General features: G+C 29.5%; 1 protein-coding gene across 1 annotated transcript in view; it reads right to left on the reverse strand.

Moving 5' to 3' along the window:
- Drgx (Dorsal root ganglia homeobox) overlaps nt 1-20,943 on the reverse strand; it is a 117,196-nt gene that overhangs the window by 70,432 nt on the left and 25,821 nt on the right. Inside the window, exon 2 of the mRNA XM_065500815.1 lies at nt 11,724-11,847. Coding sequence (XP_065356887.1) covers nt 11,724-11,820 — 97 coding nt within the window. The 5' untranslated portion in view covers nt 11,821-11,847. The remainder of the gene's footprint in view (nt 1-11,723; nt 11,848-20,943) is intronic.

Here is a 20,943-nt window from a genome sequence, read left to right on the forward strand (position 1 = left end):
TGAAGGGTATAAAAACAAAGCAAGCTACTGAAAAATATAAAGCTGGAAAATTAAGCTAAAGAAAAGTTTTAAGTCTTATGCCTTAACTAATCCTTATTACAAACGTGACGGGAAATATGTCGCGTGCTTAATCATACTGAAAGCTGTAAAAAAGTAATGAATTTAAATATTTCAATATGACAGCATGAAACCATAATTCTACTATAGTTTAAAAAAATCGTTTTTAAAAAAAAAGAAATTTTTTATATTGGTATGCAGTCAAAAACGAGATTTATTTTTTTTGTAAAATTTACTTTTTGCTCCTAACATACGGGTACTAAAATAATTCCGAAAAATGTAAACTAGAGACAAATGTATTTGTTCATTTTGTCACTTAAAGGTTTACGAATGTCGCGTTCCTGACCGTGAGAATGCCCTTATATCCTAAGTTAAAGCTAATGTCGGGCTTATAACATTCAAGGATCAAAAGTTTCGGATATTAACGTTGCGATGAAAGTTAAGCTCAATAAGTAATAGAGCTATATTCGGCTGTGCCGAATCTTATATACATTTCACCAAATTATACTTTAAAATATAAAATTAATTTTTGTTTTTCAAAATTTAAAAAAAAAATTTTGAAATTGTTTTTTAATTTTTTGCATTTTCTTTTTAATTTATTAGTGAAACAAAAATTATGTAAAAAAAATTTTTGGTGAAAAAATGTTCGAGTTCAAAAATATTTTTCCCGTTTTTGACCCATTGTTGGTCCAACTAACTATAGCCTTATATACATCGTTGCAATGGACTTTGAAATATCTATCATTAGATATCCATATTGTCGATATTAATGACATAGTAATCCAGATATAGATGAAAAATATGTCAAAAATCGAGGTTGTCCTGATTTTTTCCTTATATGTATCTTAGCCATTTGTGGACCGATTTTCTCGATTTTAATTAGCAACCGAACCGGGTCTATAGTGGATATATTGGTGTATTAATCAAGTGTGTAAGTTATTTGGGGGCTATGTAAAGTTGATTTCAACATACATATGTACAGACGGACACATTATCCAGAATATATAAACTTTGTGAGGTCACAAATGAAAAATGTAGAAATTACAAACGGAATGACAAACTTTTATATACCCTTGCCACTCATGGTGATGTTCTATCCTTTACAGACACAGAAAAAGGATAAATATTTGTCCCAGTCCTTCTTTTATAATACCTAGAAATGTTCCATGTCTTTCATCAAAAGTTTAAACTTTTTGATATGTGTATTTAATAATAAGAAAAAATATAACTATTTCATATTTATTTACTTGTAATGCAGGTGTTTTAATATTTGCAGAATGTTGTCTTAACTTTGTTGTAAAGATTTAATCTATAAAATCTTAATTAGTAACACGTTATCCTTAATATTAACTAAACTAAATTCTAAAACTTCCTTAGCACACATACTTTAAAAGCCAAAAAACTTGAGAAAATTTCAGTAACTAAAGTTAGAAGCTACGAGTAATCGGAGTTTTTATTAGAGGTGGTAGTAGTAGGAGTAGTTGCATATTTCCACACTTAGATAATACGATTATTAGTTTATTAGTAGTTGTATTACTCACACTTGCTGCATCAAGGATGTTATGAGTAAAAGTTCTTGAACTCTTGTGGCAGTAATGGTGTACATACACTTGTATGAAAATGTATTTATAACCACCCCATACACATGCATAGAAATAAAGTTATTTATGTATTTGTAATATTTATAGGTATTTTAGCACATTATGGCCCTGTCTCAAGTTCCTTTTAATGGACTCTAACCAACCATTTACTAAATACTTACATTAAACACATATAGCTGCACTCAAACTCATACAAGAGAATTCCCAGTAGTTCTAAGGGAGAGAAATGAGTGAACTACACAGTTGACTATTTTACTAATTTAACAAAATAATGTTCTATTAGAGGTCATTAACCTCCACTTATATAACTTAGGACTAGTGCTTTTACCAGTCCCAATTAAACAATTTATACACCACTCTCAATAACTTGGGATCTACTATAGATATGATTAAAGTCCTTTCTCTTGTCTTAAGTTTTGCCAAAAAGGGAGTTCGTTTTCATATCAAGAACTACCGGGTTCTGATGCCGTCTGTCTTTCAATTATCCCCATAAGTATGTTTGAGAGAGAGTCTGAATGTGTTTTTCGTAAAACTATTCGTTAAGATTAAATTTCACTCAAGGTGTTTTAGTTAGTAAATCATATCTATATACATTCATTCATACATAAATACACATACATATATTATTATATTCTATCCGAGGATAATATTCCTCTTAAGAGACAGACATCAAAATAAATTATTTAAGAAGACGAAAAATGAAAGTCAAATAATATTCATTCATTCTTGCTATTAATGAGATTTAATATCACTTTTGTAGGAAAGATGCAATTGAATGTTTATTAAAGGAGAATTGTTGGAATATTTACGTAAGTACGTAATATGAATTATAAAGAAAACTATAGTTAAAGGGAGAGTGGGGTAATGTTGGACTATTTGTAAATCAGCGAAATCGTTGACATACGTCAAATCGGTCCTAAAATGGTAGAGATAGAAACTAAATCTCATAACAATGACTTGAAAGTAAGCAGTTATATAACATGTAATAAATATGTCATTATACAACTACTTCCAAGTAAGGCTGATAGTATGTAGTAGTCATTGAAAATTATATTATTCATTGAAAAGTATTATGATTGAAATTCACAAGTCATTACCAAATTTTTGTTGTATTATTTTACTTATGAATCATTTGGAGTATTCCCACGGTCTGCTATTAGTCATATTGTCATAATCTCCTAATATATTATAATAGTTTTTGTTGTGTTTTTAACAAAAAAAGTATTATTTTATAGTCTTATTAGTTTAAAAATTTTCTGTTTGAGACACAACAAAAATTTGTTTAAACTATCATAATAAATTAGGACATTATGACAATATGACCAAATAGTAAGTAGACCGTGTGAATACCCCAATTGCCAAACGGTTTTACAAATATTTTCCCTTCGCCATACGTTATGCTTTAAATATTTGTTGATTTTAAAAATGATTTCCTTTCCAACTCCCTGTCATTTCAATTCTGAGTTTTTAAAAGCGGATTTTTATTATTATTTTTTTATGTTTGCTGTTTTTTTCGCCCAAGTGACCAGACATTAAAGCAATAATCCTCTTAACCAATTTTATTTCTGTGATTCAATAAATGTTTTAAAGTGACTTCTGTATATTTGTCATGTTGTATGGAAAATTATGAAATATTTATGATTTACTTTAAAATTTAAACATTAACGATTGTTCAAATGTAAAGGAGGGTGAAAAAAATTAAATACGACTGATATATAAAATTGTATTAAAGAATGATTGTCTGATTTATATTCGCCCAACCTAAATTAAACTCGAATTGCTTCTTTCTATCTGGACAAATAGATCCATTATTAGGTAAATATGAGGGCGGGTAAATAAGTCGCTGACTTTTTGAATGAAACACAATTTTTTGGATAAAAAATAATTTTATATTTCAACCATGTTTCTCCAATATTTTTATACCTTCCACAAAATAAAATTTGTCGAGTTCATCAAAATAGGTATTTTTTTGTGAAAAGATTTTATCGTTTGAGTCAAATCTCTTTCCACCCAGCCTTTTTATTAAGGTTTGAAAACAAGATATTGTCAATCGGGGCTAAATTTGGGGAATAGGGTGGATGAGGGAGCAATATTTTCATAATTCATGAATTTTTTCAATGCAAACTGCACACGTATGAATTGTCCTGGTGATAAAGAACATTTTTCTATTCAATAAGTTGGCATAAGTTGATTGTTTTACCCTTTTGAAGGTCGCCATGACTTTATTGGCTGACAAACCCACCTTGGCTTTCTTTGTGGCCGATTCACCCCGAGAAATCCACTGTTTTGACAGCTGTTTGTTCATTGGTGTATTGTGTTGGATCCTCGTTTCATCCACGGTTACGAAACGACGCAAAAACTCCAACACTCCTGCAAAGTTGTCACACGATTGCGGATGATCGTGAACAAACGCGACCATCTTGCGGAAACCTTTCTCGTACCCAAGTGATCTTTCAAGATTTTAACCACTAAGCCATGTGAGATGCCTATGGCTTCCACAATCTCTCGCACTTTCAATCTCTGATCGGTCATATCAGCATATCGTGAATTTTTTTAAATTGTTTCGAGTTTAGAGACCTGGTCGTTCAGAACGTTCGGCAGCTTTCGTGCTTGTACGGCCACAACGAAATGCAGTAAACCACTTTTTTACCATCGAAATTGATGGTGCAGAGTTCCCATGTATTTATCAAGCTTAGCCTTGGTTTGAGTAATGGTTTTTTCCCCAAAAAAATAATGCTTAACCCTCTACCCCGCAAATTTTAAAAAGCTAAAAAAAAATTGTCGAATAATTTTTTTTAGGGTAATTATTACCCAATAAACTAAGAATAGCCATCAAAAACTAATTTGCAAATTAAGTTTTGGAACCAGGTAAAAAAAGCTGAAGAGTGCCTCAGGGCATTATTGCCGGTTTAGGTGTAAAAAACAATAATTATGATATGATTTTAATGAAAAACTAATGAAAAAGAACTAATAAAAATATTTCGAATAGATCGGGCGACTAAAAGTTATTAAAACTTTGATTTAAAAAAAAAAAATAATACACAATATTTCACGAGCTAAAACAAAAACTAAAAGTCAGAATGCATTTCGACCTTCGAGGGAAATATTAACAAAACTGTAACTAAAGTCACAGTTAAATTTAAAAAAAAAATTATAATTACCTTTTGAAATAATTGGTGTTTTGTAATGCAAAACACGAAATTGATTTTTTTCGATTTTCTCCTCATGTCACTCGGTAGTCTGCTATCAATGGCTGTTAAACACAAACTAAATGATTAAATGAATGGGGGACCTTGTATGGGGACTAGAAACAAATGTTGCCCGATTTTCGCCATACTTTAAAGTATAATTTCAGAGTAGTTAGAACTAATTTGTGCAAAATTTTATCAGGATTGCCGCTTAATCAACATATTTATGACTGTTCAAACAGTATTCCGGGAGGACATTTGTATGGGGGATAGTGGAAATCATGTATCGATATTGTCCATTTTCGATACCTTATCAACAGGGAGTATTTGTGGAAAATTTCAGCCAGCTAACTCCTTTCGTTTGGGTCCTATCGTGTTTTCAACAGACAGACTGACATAACTAGGTCGTCTTATAATCTTATGAGGACACAGAATATATATATACTAATGTGGGTCTGCCACACATATTTTTATGTGTTACAAACGGAATGACAAAATCAGTATACCCCAAACCTTTTGTAATGAATTAAACTAAAAATAAAACTTAAAATCGAACTTTCTAACCCAAAATACTTAAATTATAGTTTACTGAGATCATTACAGTTGACCTATTGGATCTGACCTAACTAACCTAACCCAACTTAATTTCTAAATCTAAAACAATCAGAATTTAATTTAAAGACATTTTTTAGCAATAAATTGTTTATGTAACAAATAATTATACAGTTTAGTGTCTAACTAAAACTGTCCTATTTAAATTACACAAAAATTTATTAAATATTTATTTAAATTTTATAGTTTGTGTTAAAAAAATAAACTCCAAAATAAGCCAACGACATATGCAGGATAACAGCAACCAACATTTTTTTCTAAAATTCAATTTGATGAAAAAAAAAACAGAAATTATTGTGGCAGTAATGAAATTGTCATTTCAATTTGGTAAATCCCAAACACCAAAAGTAAAGCAATCTAAAATAAACCAAAACAAACAACAACAACGAAAAAAGAAGATAAAAAACGTTAAAAACAAAAAGAAAAAATTACAACACACTGCTACAAAAAAAAATAAAGAAAAACAACCAAAAAAAATGTACAGAGTGAATGCAATTTGCCAACAATTTGATTGAATGGGATTCGATTTGATTCGATTTACAACAATTTTTTTAAAAGCCAAAGACACAGTAACAACCGTCATCAGCAGGAGCAAGGTAGAATAACAACAACGACAATGACAAGATTAAAAAACTCAGGAGTGCCTTCCATCATTTTTTTTATTTTTTTTTTTTGATTTTATTCTGTTGATGATTTTAAAATTTTTCAATATTTTTTTTTTTTGATACAATTATTCAGAGAGTGAATACTGGCAATATTGACAAAAAGCAACGAAATAAATAAATAAATAAAATTGTTATTTGCAATGGAATGTAAATTACCGGGTAGAGAATTGTAAATTTTATTGTCAAACATACAAACAAACATATTGTATGTACTGCATGCAGTTTACGTTACTTTTACATGTTTTTTTTTACATGTAAATTGATGTTGTTTGTAGATTTTCCGTATTGATTGGATGTTGAGTTGGCAATGATGATGCTGATGCTGTTGATGTTGGCAATTTATTGCTGTTGTTGTTACTGCTGCACATAATATTCAGGTGTCTCTCTGACTGTTTTTGATAGTGATTATTAAATTTCCATTAATGTGTTAACTTAGTACACATTGTAGCAATATCCAAACCTTCATATATGTACATAACATGTAATATACATTTATTACTTACTTACATACATACATAAATACACCATGTATACTAGTGTATCTGAATGTATACTAGTGTAAATATATCTCCCTTTAAATGTTACAATTTATGTAAATGTGTTTAAATTAAAAGTTATAAAAATATTGTAGTTTTATAATCAATTCATTTATTCACGTAAATTTTCCTAAATATTGTAAAACCCAAAATGTTTGTCGAAGCAAATCAAAAAGTATTTAATGAAACCGCCTTTGAAATTTTCTTTGGGAAATATGATTTTCCATATGTAATTTTTTGCAGTAATAATAGTAGCGGCATTTTGTAGCTTTAATTAAAGTTTGTAATGTAACAGTAATTTTTTATTTTTACATACACCACACACTTTTTGTTTATTTTATTTTATTTTGTTTTACTTTTGCCAACAATTTAATAATTACAGTATTTTACACAACATAGATTTAGGTTCATATAAAATTTATTTATTGCCAATTTCATCACTATATTAATTATTAAGTATAAGACAATTATGAATGTTCAAGTCATTTTCTGAGGGGGGACCTTGTATGGGGACTAGGGACAAATGTTGCCCGATTTTCGCCATACTTTACAATATAATTCCAGAGTAATTAGAGGCTAGGTAAAATCGTGGACCGATGAATACGTTGAATACTTTTACTACTACAACCTAAATTATTCAATTAATATTAACCCTCTAAAGCTGCGTTTCGCATACATCGTAATCGGCGCCGATAACGAAAACTGAAACTGAAAAACGTTGGTGTTCGTCACCGTCTCGTTTCTGAATTGTTTTCGTTTCAGTTGGATGCGTTGCGGCATAAAACAGAAACGGAATTATTTTTTAAGTTGTCATTTGGAAATTAAATATAATTTCATTATTTTTGACAAAATCTATTATTTTTTCCTCTTCCAATAAAGAAAATTTATTTTTTTTATTCATTTTGATTTTCTTTAAATTTGAAATAAAAAAATAATTAAAATAATTTCGTTCCTACAGCACCGAAAACAACCTACTTGAAGTTGTTTTCGTTCCGGCCCCAAATGACAGGTTTTTCGTTATTGATCGGTGCCGTTTCGTTACCAATTTTCGTTGCCGATTTCTGAAACCAACTTTTTTTCGGTGCAAATGTATGGAATTTCGTTTTCGCTGGCGATTACGGTGTATGCGGAAACGTAGCTTAACCCGCAAGCTTTAAAAAGCTAAAAAAAAGTTGTCGAATAATTTTTTTGGGGTAATTATTACCCAACAAACTCATAACAGCCATCAGAAACTAATTTGCTAATTAAGTTTAGGAACCAGGTGGAAAAAGGTAAAGGGTCTCTCAGGGCATTGTTGCCGGTTAAGGTGCAAAAAAACAATAAGATGTAAATATTAATTATGATACGATTTTATCGAAAAACTAATGAAAAAGATACAAAAAATAAGAAATTATATTTTACTTTCTACGATGATACTCATAAAAACAATTTTTGGCATTTGAGCAGCATAAATGAAGATCGCATTTTGAGCAGGCACACAGTGTTTGCGACTTTTTGCATAGTTTGTACCATATTTTTTGCCCAACCAGATTGGAAAGTGGTCAATATTGTCATACCGGACGTCATTAGCTGGATGTTTTGCTCTTTTGTCCACTTTTGAACTTCGTGGCTGTGGATCTTCTTGTGGAGTACCAACTGATCTTGAGCCAAGGCTGTGGTCTATCTGTGGTGGCCATTCCTATAATTTTTAACAAAAATGTAAAAAACTATGAAATATAATACGCCGATAAATTTCGACCTTCGAGTGAAATGTTAACAAATCTGTAATTAAAGTAACCGTTAAATTTTAAAAAATAAATTATAATTACTTTTTGAGATAAGTGGTGTTTTTTGTAATGCATGCCTTGAGGCACTCTTGCGGGTTAGAGAATTAACCCCACGCCTAGTTTTACTATCCCGACCATTTTCAGCTCCAAGTTCAAATTATTAATATTGAATTAATATTTATTTCGTACTCTTCCGAAATCGGCCAATGTTTGTCTTTAATAATCGCTGCACAGTGGTATAGAAAAAAAGGGTAAATAATTTCTAAACCCTTAGTCCGATTTGAATTTTGACCGCATGGGCCAACCAGGGGGGCTGCCAGGGGTCCCCAAAGTAGGATACCTCGGGTATATTACATTTTTAAAGCGATCTTATTTCTTCTTCGACAAACATAGAACCTCCTCGTCGAGCACTACAAAAAACCTCATAGTAGCAATCAATTATCTCGTATAATATCTCGCATTTGAAAATTAAATTTTCAACATTTTTACCCACCCTACTCCAGTTTTTTGATAACAGCGGGTCCAAATATATCCCGATTTTCTCCACTATGTCAAACAAAAAAAGAATTGTTTAAAAATCGTGACTGGATCCTAAGTTATATGCATTTGAATTTAAACATTTTTAAAAAGCCTATTTTTCGCTTATTTTTGGGGGAAAAAAGTGTTTTTTTTCTTGTTAAGTTATCTAAAAAATTTCTAAGAAAATGTATTAGGAATTTATACTTTTTGAAAATATTTAAATATTTTAATTGAAAACAAATTTAAAAATTGGCTGATACCGAGGGAACCAGGTCCATCCAAAAAATGCCTATTTTTTATGTAAAATTCAACTTTAGGTCAAAAATTCTCAAATCGCATAGTCGATATAAAAATATATTAGATGGCCAAATATGTTCTTAAGTATTTTGTAAAGGGTTCCGATCCTGGTATGGACAATAGAGACAAAAAACTAAAAAATCTAATTTTTGGGATTTTTCAAAAATGCAAATGCAAAATTTCATTAAAAAAATATTCATAAATAAAATTTTTATTTAAATTTTAAAAAATGTCTATCTATAAAAACTCAATAAAAATCATTTTTTTCATATGTATTTTTTAAAAAAGTATTCCACGATTTTTTTAATTGTCATAATAGATAGGAGACCATTTTGTCTTTGGCTTTGGTGTTGATTCGGCTGGTTGGCCGGGCTTCACAAATGATCTCTTACGCTTCGGGTTATCGTATTGAATCCATTTTTCAGCGCAAGTAATGATTCGGTTCAAAAATGATTTTCTTTTATAGCGTTCAAGCATTATTTTGGACATGCAAAATCGTATTTCAAGATCTCTCGGCTTCAATTCGTATGGTACCCAATTTCCCTTTTGAATGATTCCAGCTACATGCAAACGTTTTGAAATTGCTGCTTGAGTAGCTCCCGATGATTTTACATGCTCCACGTGCAAACCACGTTCAAAAGATACGCCATCTATTGTAAATCCCGATATATCCAATAGCTAGATATTCTTAGAATCTCATGAGGACCCAGGATCAGGCGCAGATCCTGGTCTACCATTTGAGGAGGAAAAAATTTAAATTTGTTCTACATTTTTCTTATTTTTTAATTTTTATATGAAAACATTTCGGTTTTGGGGTGGTGGAATTCACATTTCACCCCCCTCTGGATCCGCGCCTTACCAGGATATATATATTGGATATATTGGGTTGTATATTGTTTGATGAAGGGTATAAAAATAACCAAACATCGTGAATATGAGGCTTAAATCATTAAATTCCAAAAAATTAAATGCTACCTGTGTGATATCATTTTTGTCCCCCGAATGTGTGTTGAATACGACATATGTATATTATTATGGCTCTATTTAATTAGACTCAAGATCAAATAGCCTGGAAACCAATATTCAATTTCTAGAAGAGATTTTCCCATCTAATAATGAGCAAAGTATTGTGTAATTGCTAAAATATCATTACTATTAATGGCAACTTTAGACGATACGACTTTACATAAGACTTTTGGGACACAAATAAAATCCAACTTTCAAAAAATTAAGAGAGCATCCGTATTTGATGTAAATATAACATATAGCTCTCTAGTTATGTTAAATCATAAACAGTTTAATATGATATTATTCCGAATGTGTGTCGTAAAATGTGATCGTGTTAAGGGCTTTATTTTATGTAATATAGTGAATATAATGAGTTATCATCACATATAAGAGAAGCATTAATGCCTTTTTAATTATTTCATTAATAAAAACAAAAGTTGTACACCTTATTTGTGAATATAGAGTGACTGAAGGGTAAAAGGGACCAGTGTAATAATTGAAATTATCTTAGATACAAATCAGCGCAAAAACAACATACAATATTTAATCTAAAAGGACTTTTTTATTTTTATTTGAAATCTATCTTGTACCTACAATCTTCTTTAGTTAAAACCTTTTCTTTACTATTTATCACAAGTTTTTTTTACAAAGATTAGCATATTGTAGCCTTTTTATGTTTTTGTCAAAAAAAATCTTTATAATTTAATATAGAGTTCAATCAAATCATAATAAAATATTAGATCACAATCTAACAGAAAAATGTTCATCATCAGCAGTAGCTTTACCAAAAAAAAAGCAAACAGAAAAGAAAATAAACAAACAACCCTTAAACAATTAACCCCTCAAAATAATAAATAAAAGTACTCAAGAAATACAACAACATTAGAAGTATTAGTAGTTGAAATACAACAAAAAAAAATATGACTAAATTCCTGGCACCATAAATTATTATCTTAAAATGGTAATCGGATATTTTACGCACAAACATATTTATTTCCATTCAACAACACCAACGAACGTACGTGCTCTCATACTCTAAAGGACTTTTGTTATTCCGCAAGTAACGCTAATAGAATAAAACATTAATGCATCTGTTAGCAACACAACACACTCATCCTGTGTGACAGTAAGGAAGAACTCAATTGAAAACGTAGTTAGAAAACAGAAAAAAAAACCAACATCATCAATAAATGTTCCTTTTTTGTTTTTGGTTGCTTTTCAATGTAGAGCACTTTGGCGTAAAAGTTATCTTTAGCTTTTTATCTCTGCTAAGAGTGAATAAATAAAAGATTTATAATGATTTTATTATTATTATTGAGGATTGCTCTTTTTTTTCGTTGTTGTTTTTTGCTTTGTCCATATGTTGCTGAATTTACAAGCATGTAATGATGATGATGTTGTTGATAGAATTGCTGAGATAATATTGTGATTCATTGTTTACAGATGTACATATGTATGTAGTAGTTGTACTTACATGGATGTGTGGCTGCAAAAGGATATTCCAGCGTAGGCAAACGTGGTGGATGCGGACCACAGGGATGTAAAGCGGGTGGACATTGATAACAAAACATGCCTCTTCCCGCAGCAGCAGGACCCAACTGTAAAGTAGCCAAAAATTAAGATAATGAAATTATAAATTTTATAAATAACAAACATTAATTTGATTAATTCATGAAAGGAATTGTTAAAATAAAATGATATTAACAAAATTGTCAGTATTTAAGTACCTCTAAGTACTATTTTAGAAATTAGTACCATTTCCAAAATATCTTTACTTTTTCTATATCTTTAAATGCCTCAGCAAGGAGCTGAAATAAAACAAGTAAGAAAGCATGGTCGGTCAAGCCCGACCATATAATACCCTACACTAAGTAACATTTTTCTTTTAAAATTTCAATAATTTATATTTTTTAGTGATTTTCGGAAGTGGTCCTTATATGGGGGCTATGACCAATTATGGACCGATCACCGATCACAATTAGGTCGTGTGATTTATGTCTATATTAAAGTTAAGTGTGTTGAATTTTGTGTGTGTACCAACATTTTTAAGCGATTTATGCACGTTAAAGTGATTTTCGGAAGCGGGTCTATAATGAAGCTATGACTAATTATGGACCGATCGTAACAAAATTTGGTGACATGAAGTTTGTGTATATAAAACTTATTTGGAGCGGAATTTGTGGAGATACATATATAAATTAAACATTTATGATCGATAAAGTCCAATTTCGGGAGGACATTTGTATGGGGGCTAGGTGAAATAGTGGACCGATTTCGACCAGTTTCAATAGGCTTGGTCCTTGGTCCTATGTACCAAATTTCATCAAAATCTCTTCAAAATCGCGACCTGTACTCTGCGCACAAGGTTTACATGGAAAGCCAGCCAGCCAGCCGACCAGACGGACGGACATCGTTTAATCGACTCAGAAAGATTCTAAGTCGATCGGTATACTTTAAGGTGGGTGTTAGACTAATATTTTTGGGCGTTACAAACATCTGCACAAACGCATTATACCCTCCTCACTATGTTGGTGTAGGGTATAAATACCATTAGGAAAAAGTACCACTATGCCTTCCTTGTAGTTTTTTTTTCATTCAGAAAAATGTAGGCCATCATTTAATGTTTCTAAATTCATTAAATAGAACAATCCAAAATTACCTTAAAGTTCCCCTTTATCGAATGTAGTTTAAGGAAATACCCACTTAGAAGGAAATGAGACCAATTATATGTTTCTAGCTTTATTAATTAAGAGAAATCAAAAAGTACTATTACGGCAAAGTACCTTACGGAAAAGTATCTATGTATATAAGAAAGAAAATGTACCCTTTAATATTACCATTGCCTGATTTTATAAATAACTAGCATTAATTTGATGAATTCATTAAAGGAATTTTTAAAAAGAAATAATATTAACAATATTGTCAGTATTTAAGTACCTTGTTTAAAAGTACTGTTTTAGAAATTAGTACTATTTCAAGAATAACTCAAAGTTCCACTTTATATGGATTTTTTCTTCACTTAGATGGAAATTAGAACAATTAAATGTTTCTAGCTTTATTAATTAAGAAAAATCAAAAAGTACTATTACGAAGAAGTACCAATATAAGAAAGAAAATGTACACTTTAATATGGCCATTGCATGATTTTAACCTCTCCTTACTTTAATGTTAATGTACAGAAAATAAATTGGGTGAATTACTTAAATATGCGGTATTTGTTTTTAATAACTTATATGTCATTTTGAAGTGTACATATCGAGCCCTTAGCGCCAAATTATCGTAAGCGACATTTTCTAAACTTTTTTTTTATTGCAAAAATTAAAATTTTATGGATCGACTGATGTCTTAGAGTTCTCAGAATATCAAAATTGTTAATAACTTCAAAATTATAGGGGGTACGATTTTATCGTAAGTCAATGTTTACATTGAACAGAAAACGAATTTTATCGTAAGCGACACATAGTGGTATAGAAAAAAGGGAAATAAATAACTTCTAAATGGTTAGATTGGTTTAAATGAAATTTCACATGCGCAAAGAAGAAGTATTGTCCAGTTTAAGTTCTGAACGTGGACCTCATGTGCCCAACAGGGGCGCGACCAAGTGTCCTCAAAGTAGGACACCTCGGGTATGTTACGATTTCATAAAAATTACACATATAAAATATTTTCATCGAGCGCTACAAAAGACCTGGTCGTATTATCAATTATCTCTTATAGCTTAGGAGATATTCACATTTGAAAATTAAATTTTCAACAGTTTTACCCAACCTACTCCAGTTTTTTGATAACAGCATATCCAAATATTTTCCGAATTCTCCAGTTTTCCTTCATTAGACTAACAACATAAGTATGTGTCAAATAGAAAAAGAACTGTTTAAAAATAATGACAAAGTTATATCCATATTAATTTAAAAAAAAAAACAATTTTTCGCTAATTTTTTGGGAAAAAAAAACTTTTTCTTTTTAAGTTATCGCAAAAAATATCTAAGAGGATGTATAAGGAATTTATACTATCTGAAAGCTAAATTTGCATAAAATATTTTAAATGAAAAAAAATTAAAAATTTATGTTACCGAGGGGACCAGGGCCAATCAAAAAACACCTATTTTTTATGTAAAATTAAATTTTAGGGCAAAAATTCTCAAATCGCATATTCGATATCAAAATATAGTAACCGATTTTAGATGGCCCAATATGCTTTTAATTATTTTGTAAAGGATTCCGATAACTCCGACCCTGGTATGGATATTATAGCCAAAAAAATAAAAATGTCCATTTTTGTTCCAATTTGTCGCTTACGATAATTTGGCGCTAAGGGCTCGATATCTGTCATTTTTTTCTCACTTAGTTATTGAACATTATGGTGTAAACAATTATATTTTTTGGCTTCGAAAATGCCGAATTTTGTGACAACAAAGCATCATATGCGGGAAGTTTTACTTTACTTCTTTAGTCCCGGTCCACACTGTGAAACATTTGCTGCAAAACATTTTTAAATTCTCTTTTGAAACTGCATTCGTGTCCACACAGTGAAGTTTTTGCTTTTCAGTTTTTGACATTTCTGTACAGTATGAATACGAACGAATAAATGTGGATGACATACTCAACAAAAACTTCATGTACATGAAACAAAGTTCCCTTTTTCATTCCTCTTTCATCCACAAACTCAAATGTTTTGCAGCAAATGTTTCACAGTGTGGACCGGGACTTAGTTTGAAAAAGTGGACGCTGAAGCACACCGATTGCTCACCAAAGCTTACACTGAATGTGTTCCATCGGTTTCAACCTGCGAGGGATGGTTTGTTCGGTTCAGAAGTGGTGATTTTGACACGGAAGACAAAGATTGCCCAGTCCAGTCAAAAAAGTTTGAAGACCAAGAATTGGAGGCATTACTCCAATCAGCAATTTCGCAAGCATCTGAATTCATCAAACAGCAGGGAAATTGGGTACCATACGAATTGAAGCAGAGTGAACGCTAAAAAATAAAATATTTTTTCCACCGAATCATTACTTGTGATGAAAAATGGATCCATTACGATAACCCGAAGCGTAAGAGAGCGACCGACCAACCAGCCGAATAGACACCAAAGCCAAATATCCATGGTGCTAAGGCAATGCTCTGTATTTGATGGGATCTATATATTATGAGCCGCTGAAATCTGGCCAGACCATCACTGCGAACCTGTACCGAATACAACTGATTCGTTTGAAGCAAGCATTTGCCGAAAAACGCCCAGAATATGCGGCCAGACATAAGACTGTTATACTACAGCATGACACGGTCACATTATGGAAAAAGTAACTGTTAAAAAGTATTTAGAATGAATTGGTTGGAAAATTTTATTCCACCCGCTTTATAGTCCAGACCTTGCCCCGTACGAATATTCTTCACTCTGGAAAGGAGTATCCGAAATTGGATAGATTCGTTCTTGACCTCAAAAGAAGAGCAGTTATTTTGGCTCGGAATCCTTATGTAGCAAGAAAGATACAATACTTCGTATAAATTTATATTGTACAAATGTTTCAACATAAAAAATAAAAATTTAAAAAAAAATCCTTATTTTAAAGTTTTTTTTAAAGGTCGATGATATCTCACACACAATTTGATTTATTTAAATTTAATGATAGGAAGAGCTTAATGAAACACCCTTTATTGGACTGAACGTACAGATCATAGTTTTGCTTTAGGTTGTGTAAGGATGAGTCACTATTTTATCAAAAATTTACATGAAAATGTTCTTTGTCCTAAAATCTCTATAACTTTTAAATTCATAACAAAAATATTTGTTCAAAAGATTTTTATCTAGCATCTATTTTTATATTTTATAAATTTTGTATTCAGTTTTTTTTTTTTTAATTTTCAATCACGCTTTAAGCTGAATCAATAATAATTTGTTTTAGAAATTCAATTGATATTCAATTATTATGCGGCATAATATTAAAGTAATTGAAAGAATTACATCAATAAAAAACCCGGTGGCAATTACTACCCAAAAAGGGGACACAACACAGAAGAAAGGGGTGCACGCAATATACGGGTGCCACATCCAAAACAAACATGTACATTTTTGTATAAGTAATGAAAGAAAATATATTTTTCTTTATAAATATAAAAACAAATCATTAAGAATTGTAAGTTGTAAGTCTTACAGGGGAATGGTTATATTTCATATGAGTATGAATAATATTTTTTTCAATTCATTTAATAAATACTACAACAGAACAATTTGAAAGGCGGTAAATGCATCTCTTTATATTTCATCTTTGTCAGTGAGTTAATATTGTCAATTGCACCTTTAATTCGATTCAATTAGAATCAATTATTGTTATTCTTGTTGCTTGTTTTTTTTTTCCTTTTTAAAAGTTTCATTATTATTATTTACAATACAGAGCAAGTACATGGTTTATAAATAAACTTGCTGGAATTATTAGTTTTATGAAACTTTGTTAAGATCACTGTCATAAAATGCCAGCACAACATGCGTTTTTGTTATGTTGCATTTTGCAAAGGGGGAAAATATTATTGCATTTAAATGCATCAGTGCAGCAGTACATTAGCATTCCAGCCCAGCTCTCTTCTTTTGTTTTCTCTTGATCAAGTAGAGTTTTGTTCGATTCAAGTCATTCGTTTCGTTGTGAGAGCAGTAATGGGTGGGTTTTGTGGTTGGCTTTTGTTATGGAATTGTATTGTCATTGTTGTATTGTCATTTTCTTAATTTATCAGTTTGTATGTATAAATTGATTAAATTGTCCTCAAACAAAGCAATTGCTTTAAATTAATTTCATTTTGTACAATTTTCTTTCCACCGCACATGCATTTAATTTATTTGCTGTAAATGCATATTTAAGTAGACACTGCTCTGCACTGGCATTTACAAATTGCAACAACTTTTTCGCTCTATTTTATTATTTTTTAAGGAATACAAATGTTGTTGGCCCTGAAATGAAAGACTTTCTTTCATTTAAAATACACCAAAGTGGGTGTTAATAATGGTTTTTTGGATGAAATTACTGTGTTGAAATGTAAACAAGTAAGAGAATCTTATAAACCCACCACATCTTCAGTATAACAGAATTTTCTATAAAAAATCTTCAATGTAACAGTATTTTCTAAAAAAAATCTTGAGTATAACAGTATTTTCCAATAAAAATTTCAGTATAACAGTATTTTGTATAGAAAATCTTCAGTATAACAGTATTTTTTTATAAAAATTTCAGTATAACAGTATTTTCTATAGAAAATATTCAGTATTTTCTGCAAAAAAATTTCAGTATAACAGTACTTTCTATAGAAAATATTCAGTATAACAATATTTTCTATAGAAAATCAGTATAACAGTATTTTCTATAGAAAATCTTCAGTATAACAGTATTTTCTATAGAAAATCTTCAGTATAACAGTATTTTCTATAGAAAATATTCAGTATAACAGTATTTTCTATAGAAAATATTCAGTATAACAGTATTTTGTATAAAAAAAATCAGTAGAACAGTATTTTGTATAGAAAATTATCAGTATAACAGTTTTTTCTGTAAAAAATTTCAGTATAACAGTATTTTCTATGGAAAATCTTCAGTATAACTGTATTTTCTAAAGAAAATCTTGAGTATAACAGTATTTTTTATATTTTTGTTGAAATGTAAACAAGTAAGAGTGTTATACTCAGCTGTGCCGAATCTTATAAACCACTTATCTGCAGTATAACAGAATTTTCTATAAAAAATCTTCAATGTAACAGTATTTTCTAAAAAATATTGAGTTTAACAGTATTTTCCAATAAAAATTTCAGTATAACAGTATTTTCTATAGAATATCTTCAGTATAACAGTATTTTTTTATAAAAATTTCAGTATAACAGTATTTTCTATAGAAAATCTTCAGTATTTTCTGTAAAAAAATTTCAGTATAACAGTACTTTCTATAGAAAATATTCAGTATAACAATATTTTCTATAGAAAATCAGTATAACAGTATTTTCTATAGAAAATCTTCAGTATAACAGTATTTTCTATTGAAAATCTTCAGTATAACAGTATTTTCTATAGAAAATATTCAGTATAACAGTATTTTTTATAAAAAACCTTTAGCATAACAGTATTTTCTGTAAAAAAAAATCAGTAGAACAGTATTTTGTATAGAAAATTATCAGTATAACAGTTTTTTCTGTAAAAAATTTCAGTATAACAGTATTTTCTATGGAAAATCTTCAGTATAACAGTATTTTCTAAAGAAAATCTTGAGTATAACAGTATTTTTTATAAAAAAACTTAAGTATAATAGTATTTTCTATAGAAAATATTCAGTATAACAGTATTTTTTATAAAAAATTTTCAGCATAACAGTATTTTCTGTAAAAAAATTTCAGTGTAACAATATTTTCTATAGAAAATCAGTATAACAATATTTTCTATAGAAAATCATCAGTATAACAGTATTTTCTATAGAAAATATTCAGTATAACAGTATTTTCTATAGAAAATATTCAGTATAACAGTATTTTCTATAGAAAATATTCAGTATAACAGTATTTTTTATAGAAAATATTCAATATAACAGTATTTTTTATAAAAAATTTTCAGCATAACAGTATTTTCTGTAAAAAAAATCAGTAGAACAGTATTTTGTATAGAAAATTATCAGTATAACAGTATTTTCTGTAAAAAATGTCAGTATAACAGTATTTCTATAAAAAAATTTCAGTAGAACAGTATTTTCTATAGAAAATATTCAGTATTTTTTATAAAAAATTTGTAGCATAACAGTATTTTCTGTAAAAAAAAAAATCAGTAGAACAGTATTTTGTATAGAAAATTATCAGTATAACAGTTTTTTCTGTAAAAAATGTCAGTATAACAGTATTTTCTATGGAAAATCTTCAGTATAACAGTATTTTCTATAGAAAATCTTCAGTATGACAGTAGTTTCTATGAAAAGTCTTTAATGTAACAGTATTTTCTATAGAAAATGTTCAGTATAACAGTATTTTTATTGAACATTTACAACACAAAAGTACCATAAAAGATGTTCGCTATTTCCCACACTAGAGGTGACAAACTTTGATACTCAGTAGCACGATTTCGATTCAGTAACTTAAAAGTGATTCAAAAAATATGTTGATGGACAGGTTTTCAAAACATTTCTTAAACATTTTCTAACTGCTGAACATATATGGGCAATTCCACGAGAATCGCTACCACGATTGAAAACACAAAAACCCTTCAAACTTTTTTTTCAAGATGATTTGAATAGAAGAAAATAATAAAATGTTGCTATGTGAAAATATTTAGATCATATTACAACATTTTAAAGACAAAAATAATAGTTTAAACTGATTATATTTAATTTTTTAATGTTTTAGGCTATAATTGCGGCGAAAACTAGGCTCCCAATTAGCTAGTATGTAGTATGAAATGAATTTGACTTTGATTGTTTATTGAAACCGAATGTATATTTTCTATTAATTTTTTAGTTTTTGTATACATATAATTACAGAATAAATATTGATTTATTATAAGAGAAAAATCTGTCACGTACGGTATGTCACGTACGATATTAAATTTTATTTATTATAAAATCATCCAAAGATTGTTTTTATTTAAATATAACGGATTGTAAAGGAAAAATATTTCGTTAAGTGTAATAAATTAAAAGAAAACATAACGCCTCTCACGATTCGCAAATTTTCGCATATTTCTACATGTACCTCAAAATGAGTTCCGTTTTATGTCACGTGCGATATGCCCTTATTTCGCTCAATATTTTGGACAACAATATTTCGAAAGAACTTTTAATTATTTTAAAATATAGTACCCTCTGAATGGAACATAAAGTCCAAATTATTTTTCAGATACTCTTACTTTTGCAAAATCTATTCCACTCTATAGGCGTACAAATGTCACGTACGATGATATGGAATTGCCCATATGATAATTTACATCCTGCTTTTATAAAATTGATAGGCCATTCATTATAAACTTATTTTATAATTTCAAAATTAAATTCTTTGAACATTTGAAATTTTTACATACAAAATATGTGAAAAATTTGTTTGTATAATTAATTTCATTAATTTTAAAACTTTAATGAACTCAAAGTGTTAATTAGAATGGGTACAGAAATGTTTAAATATTATTCGAATAGTCAAATAATTTAAATTAATTTATATCGTTTTTGAAATAATGAAATATTTCATTAATATTACCATATAATTCACAATAAATTACCCATATTTTTACGCTCAATTGTACATCATTTATCCTCAGAATACTCACATAAATACATACACACTTAGAATTTGCTAAAATAATAGCTAAATGTATTTGAATTTGTAAATTCAAATATTCATTTAAAATCAACTAAAACTAATTGCTTAACACCTCTGCTCCCCATGCGCCAAAAATTACTCGCGGCATTCAACACGGCATGAATTTTAGCAAATAAAATCATTCAACATTTACAGCACAGACCCATAAACCCAAACGCACATATCTATTGCTATAAATAATATTAATAAAACACCTGAGTCCAACACGGAGAACCAGAAATGGGCGGCCACTTTAACATTCCCAGGTTGTACAAAAATAAAAACCAAAAATGCCAACATTTGTGGTTACTGGGAGCAAAAAAAAAAAAAGAAAAATATAATCATCCCCTCATAAAAAATAATATAGTAAGTACTAGACATTGGTGTTCT

This window comes from Calliphora vicina, chromosome 2 (genome assembly GCF_958450345.1).
Source record: "Calliphora vicina chromosome 2, idCalVici1.1, whole genome shotgun sequence".
In the NCBI taxonomy this organism is placed as follows: Eukaryota; Metazoa; Arthropoda; class Insecta; order Diptera; family Calliphoridae; genus Calliphora; species Calliphora vicina.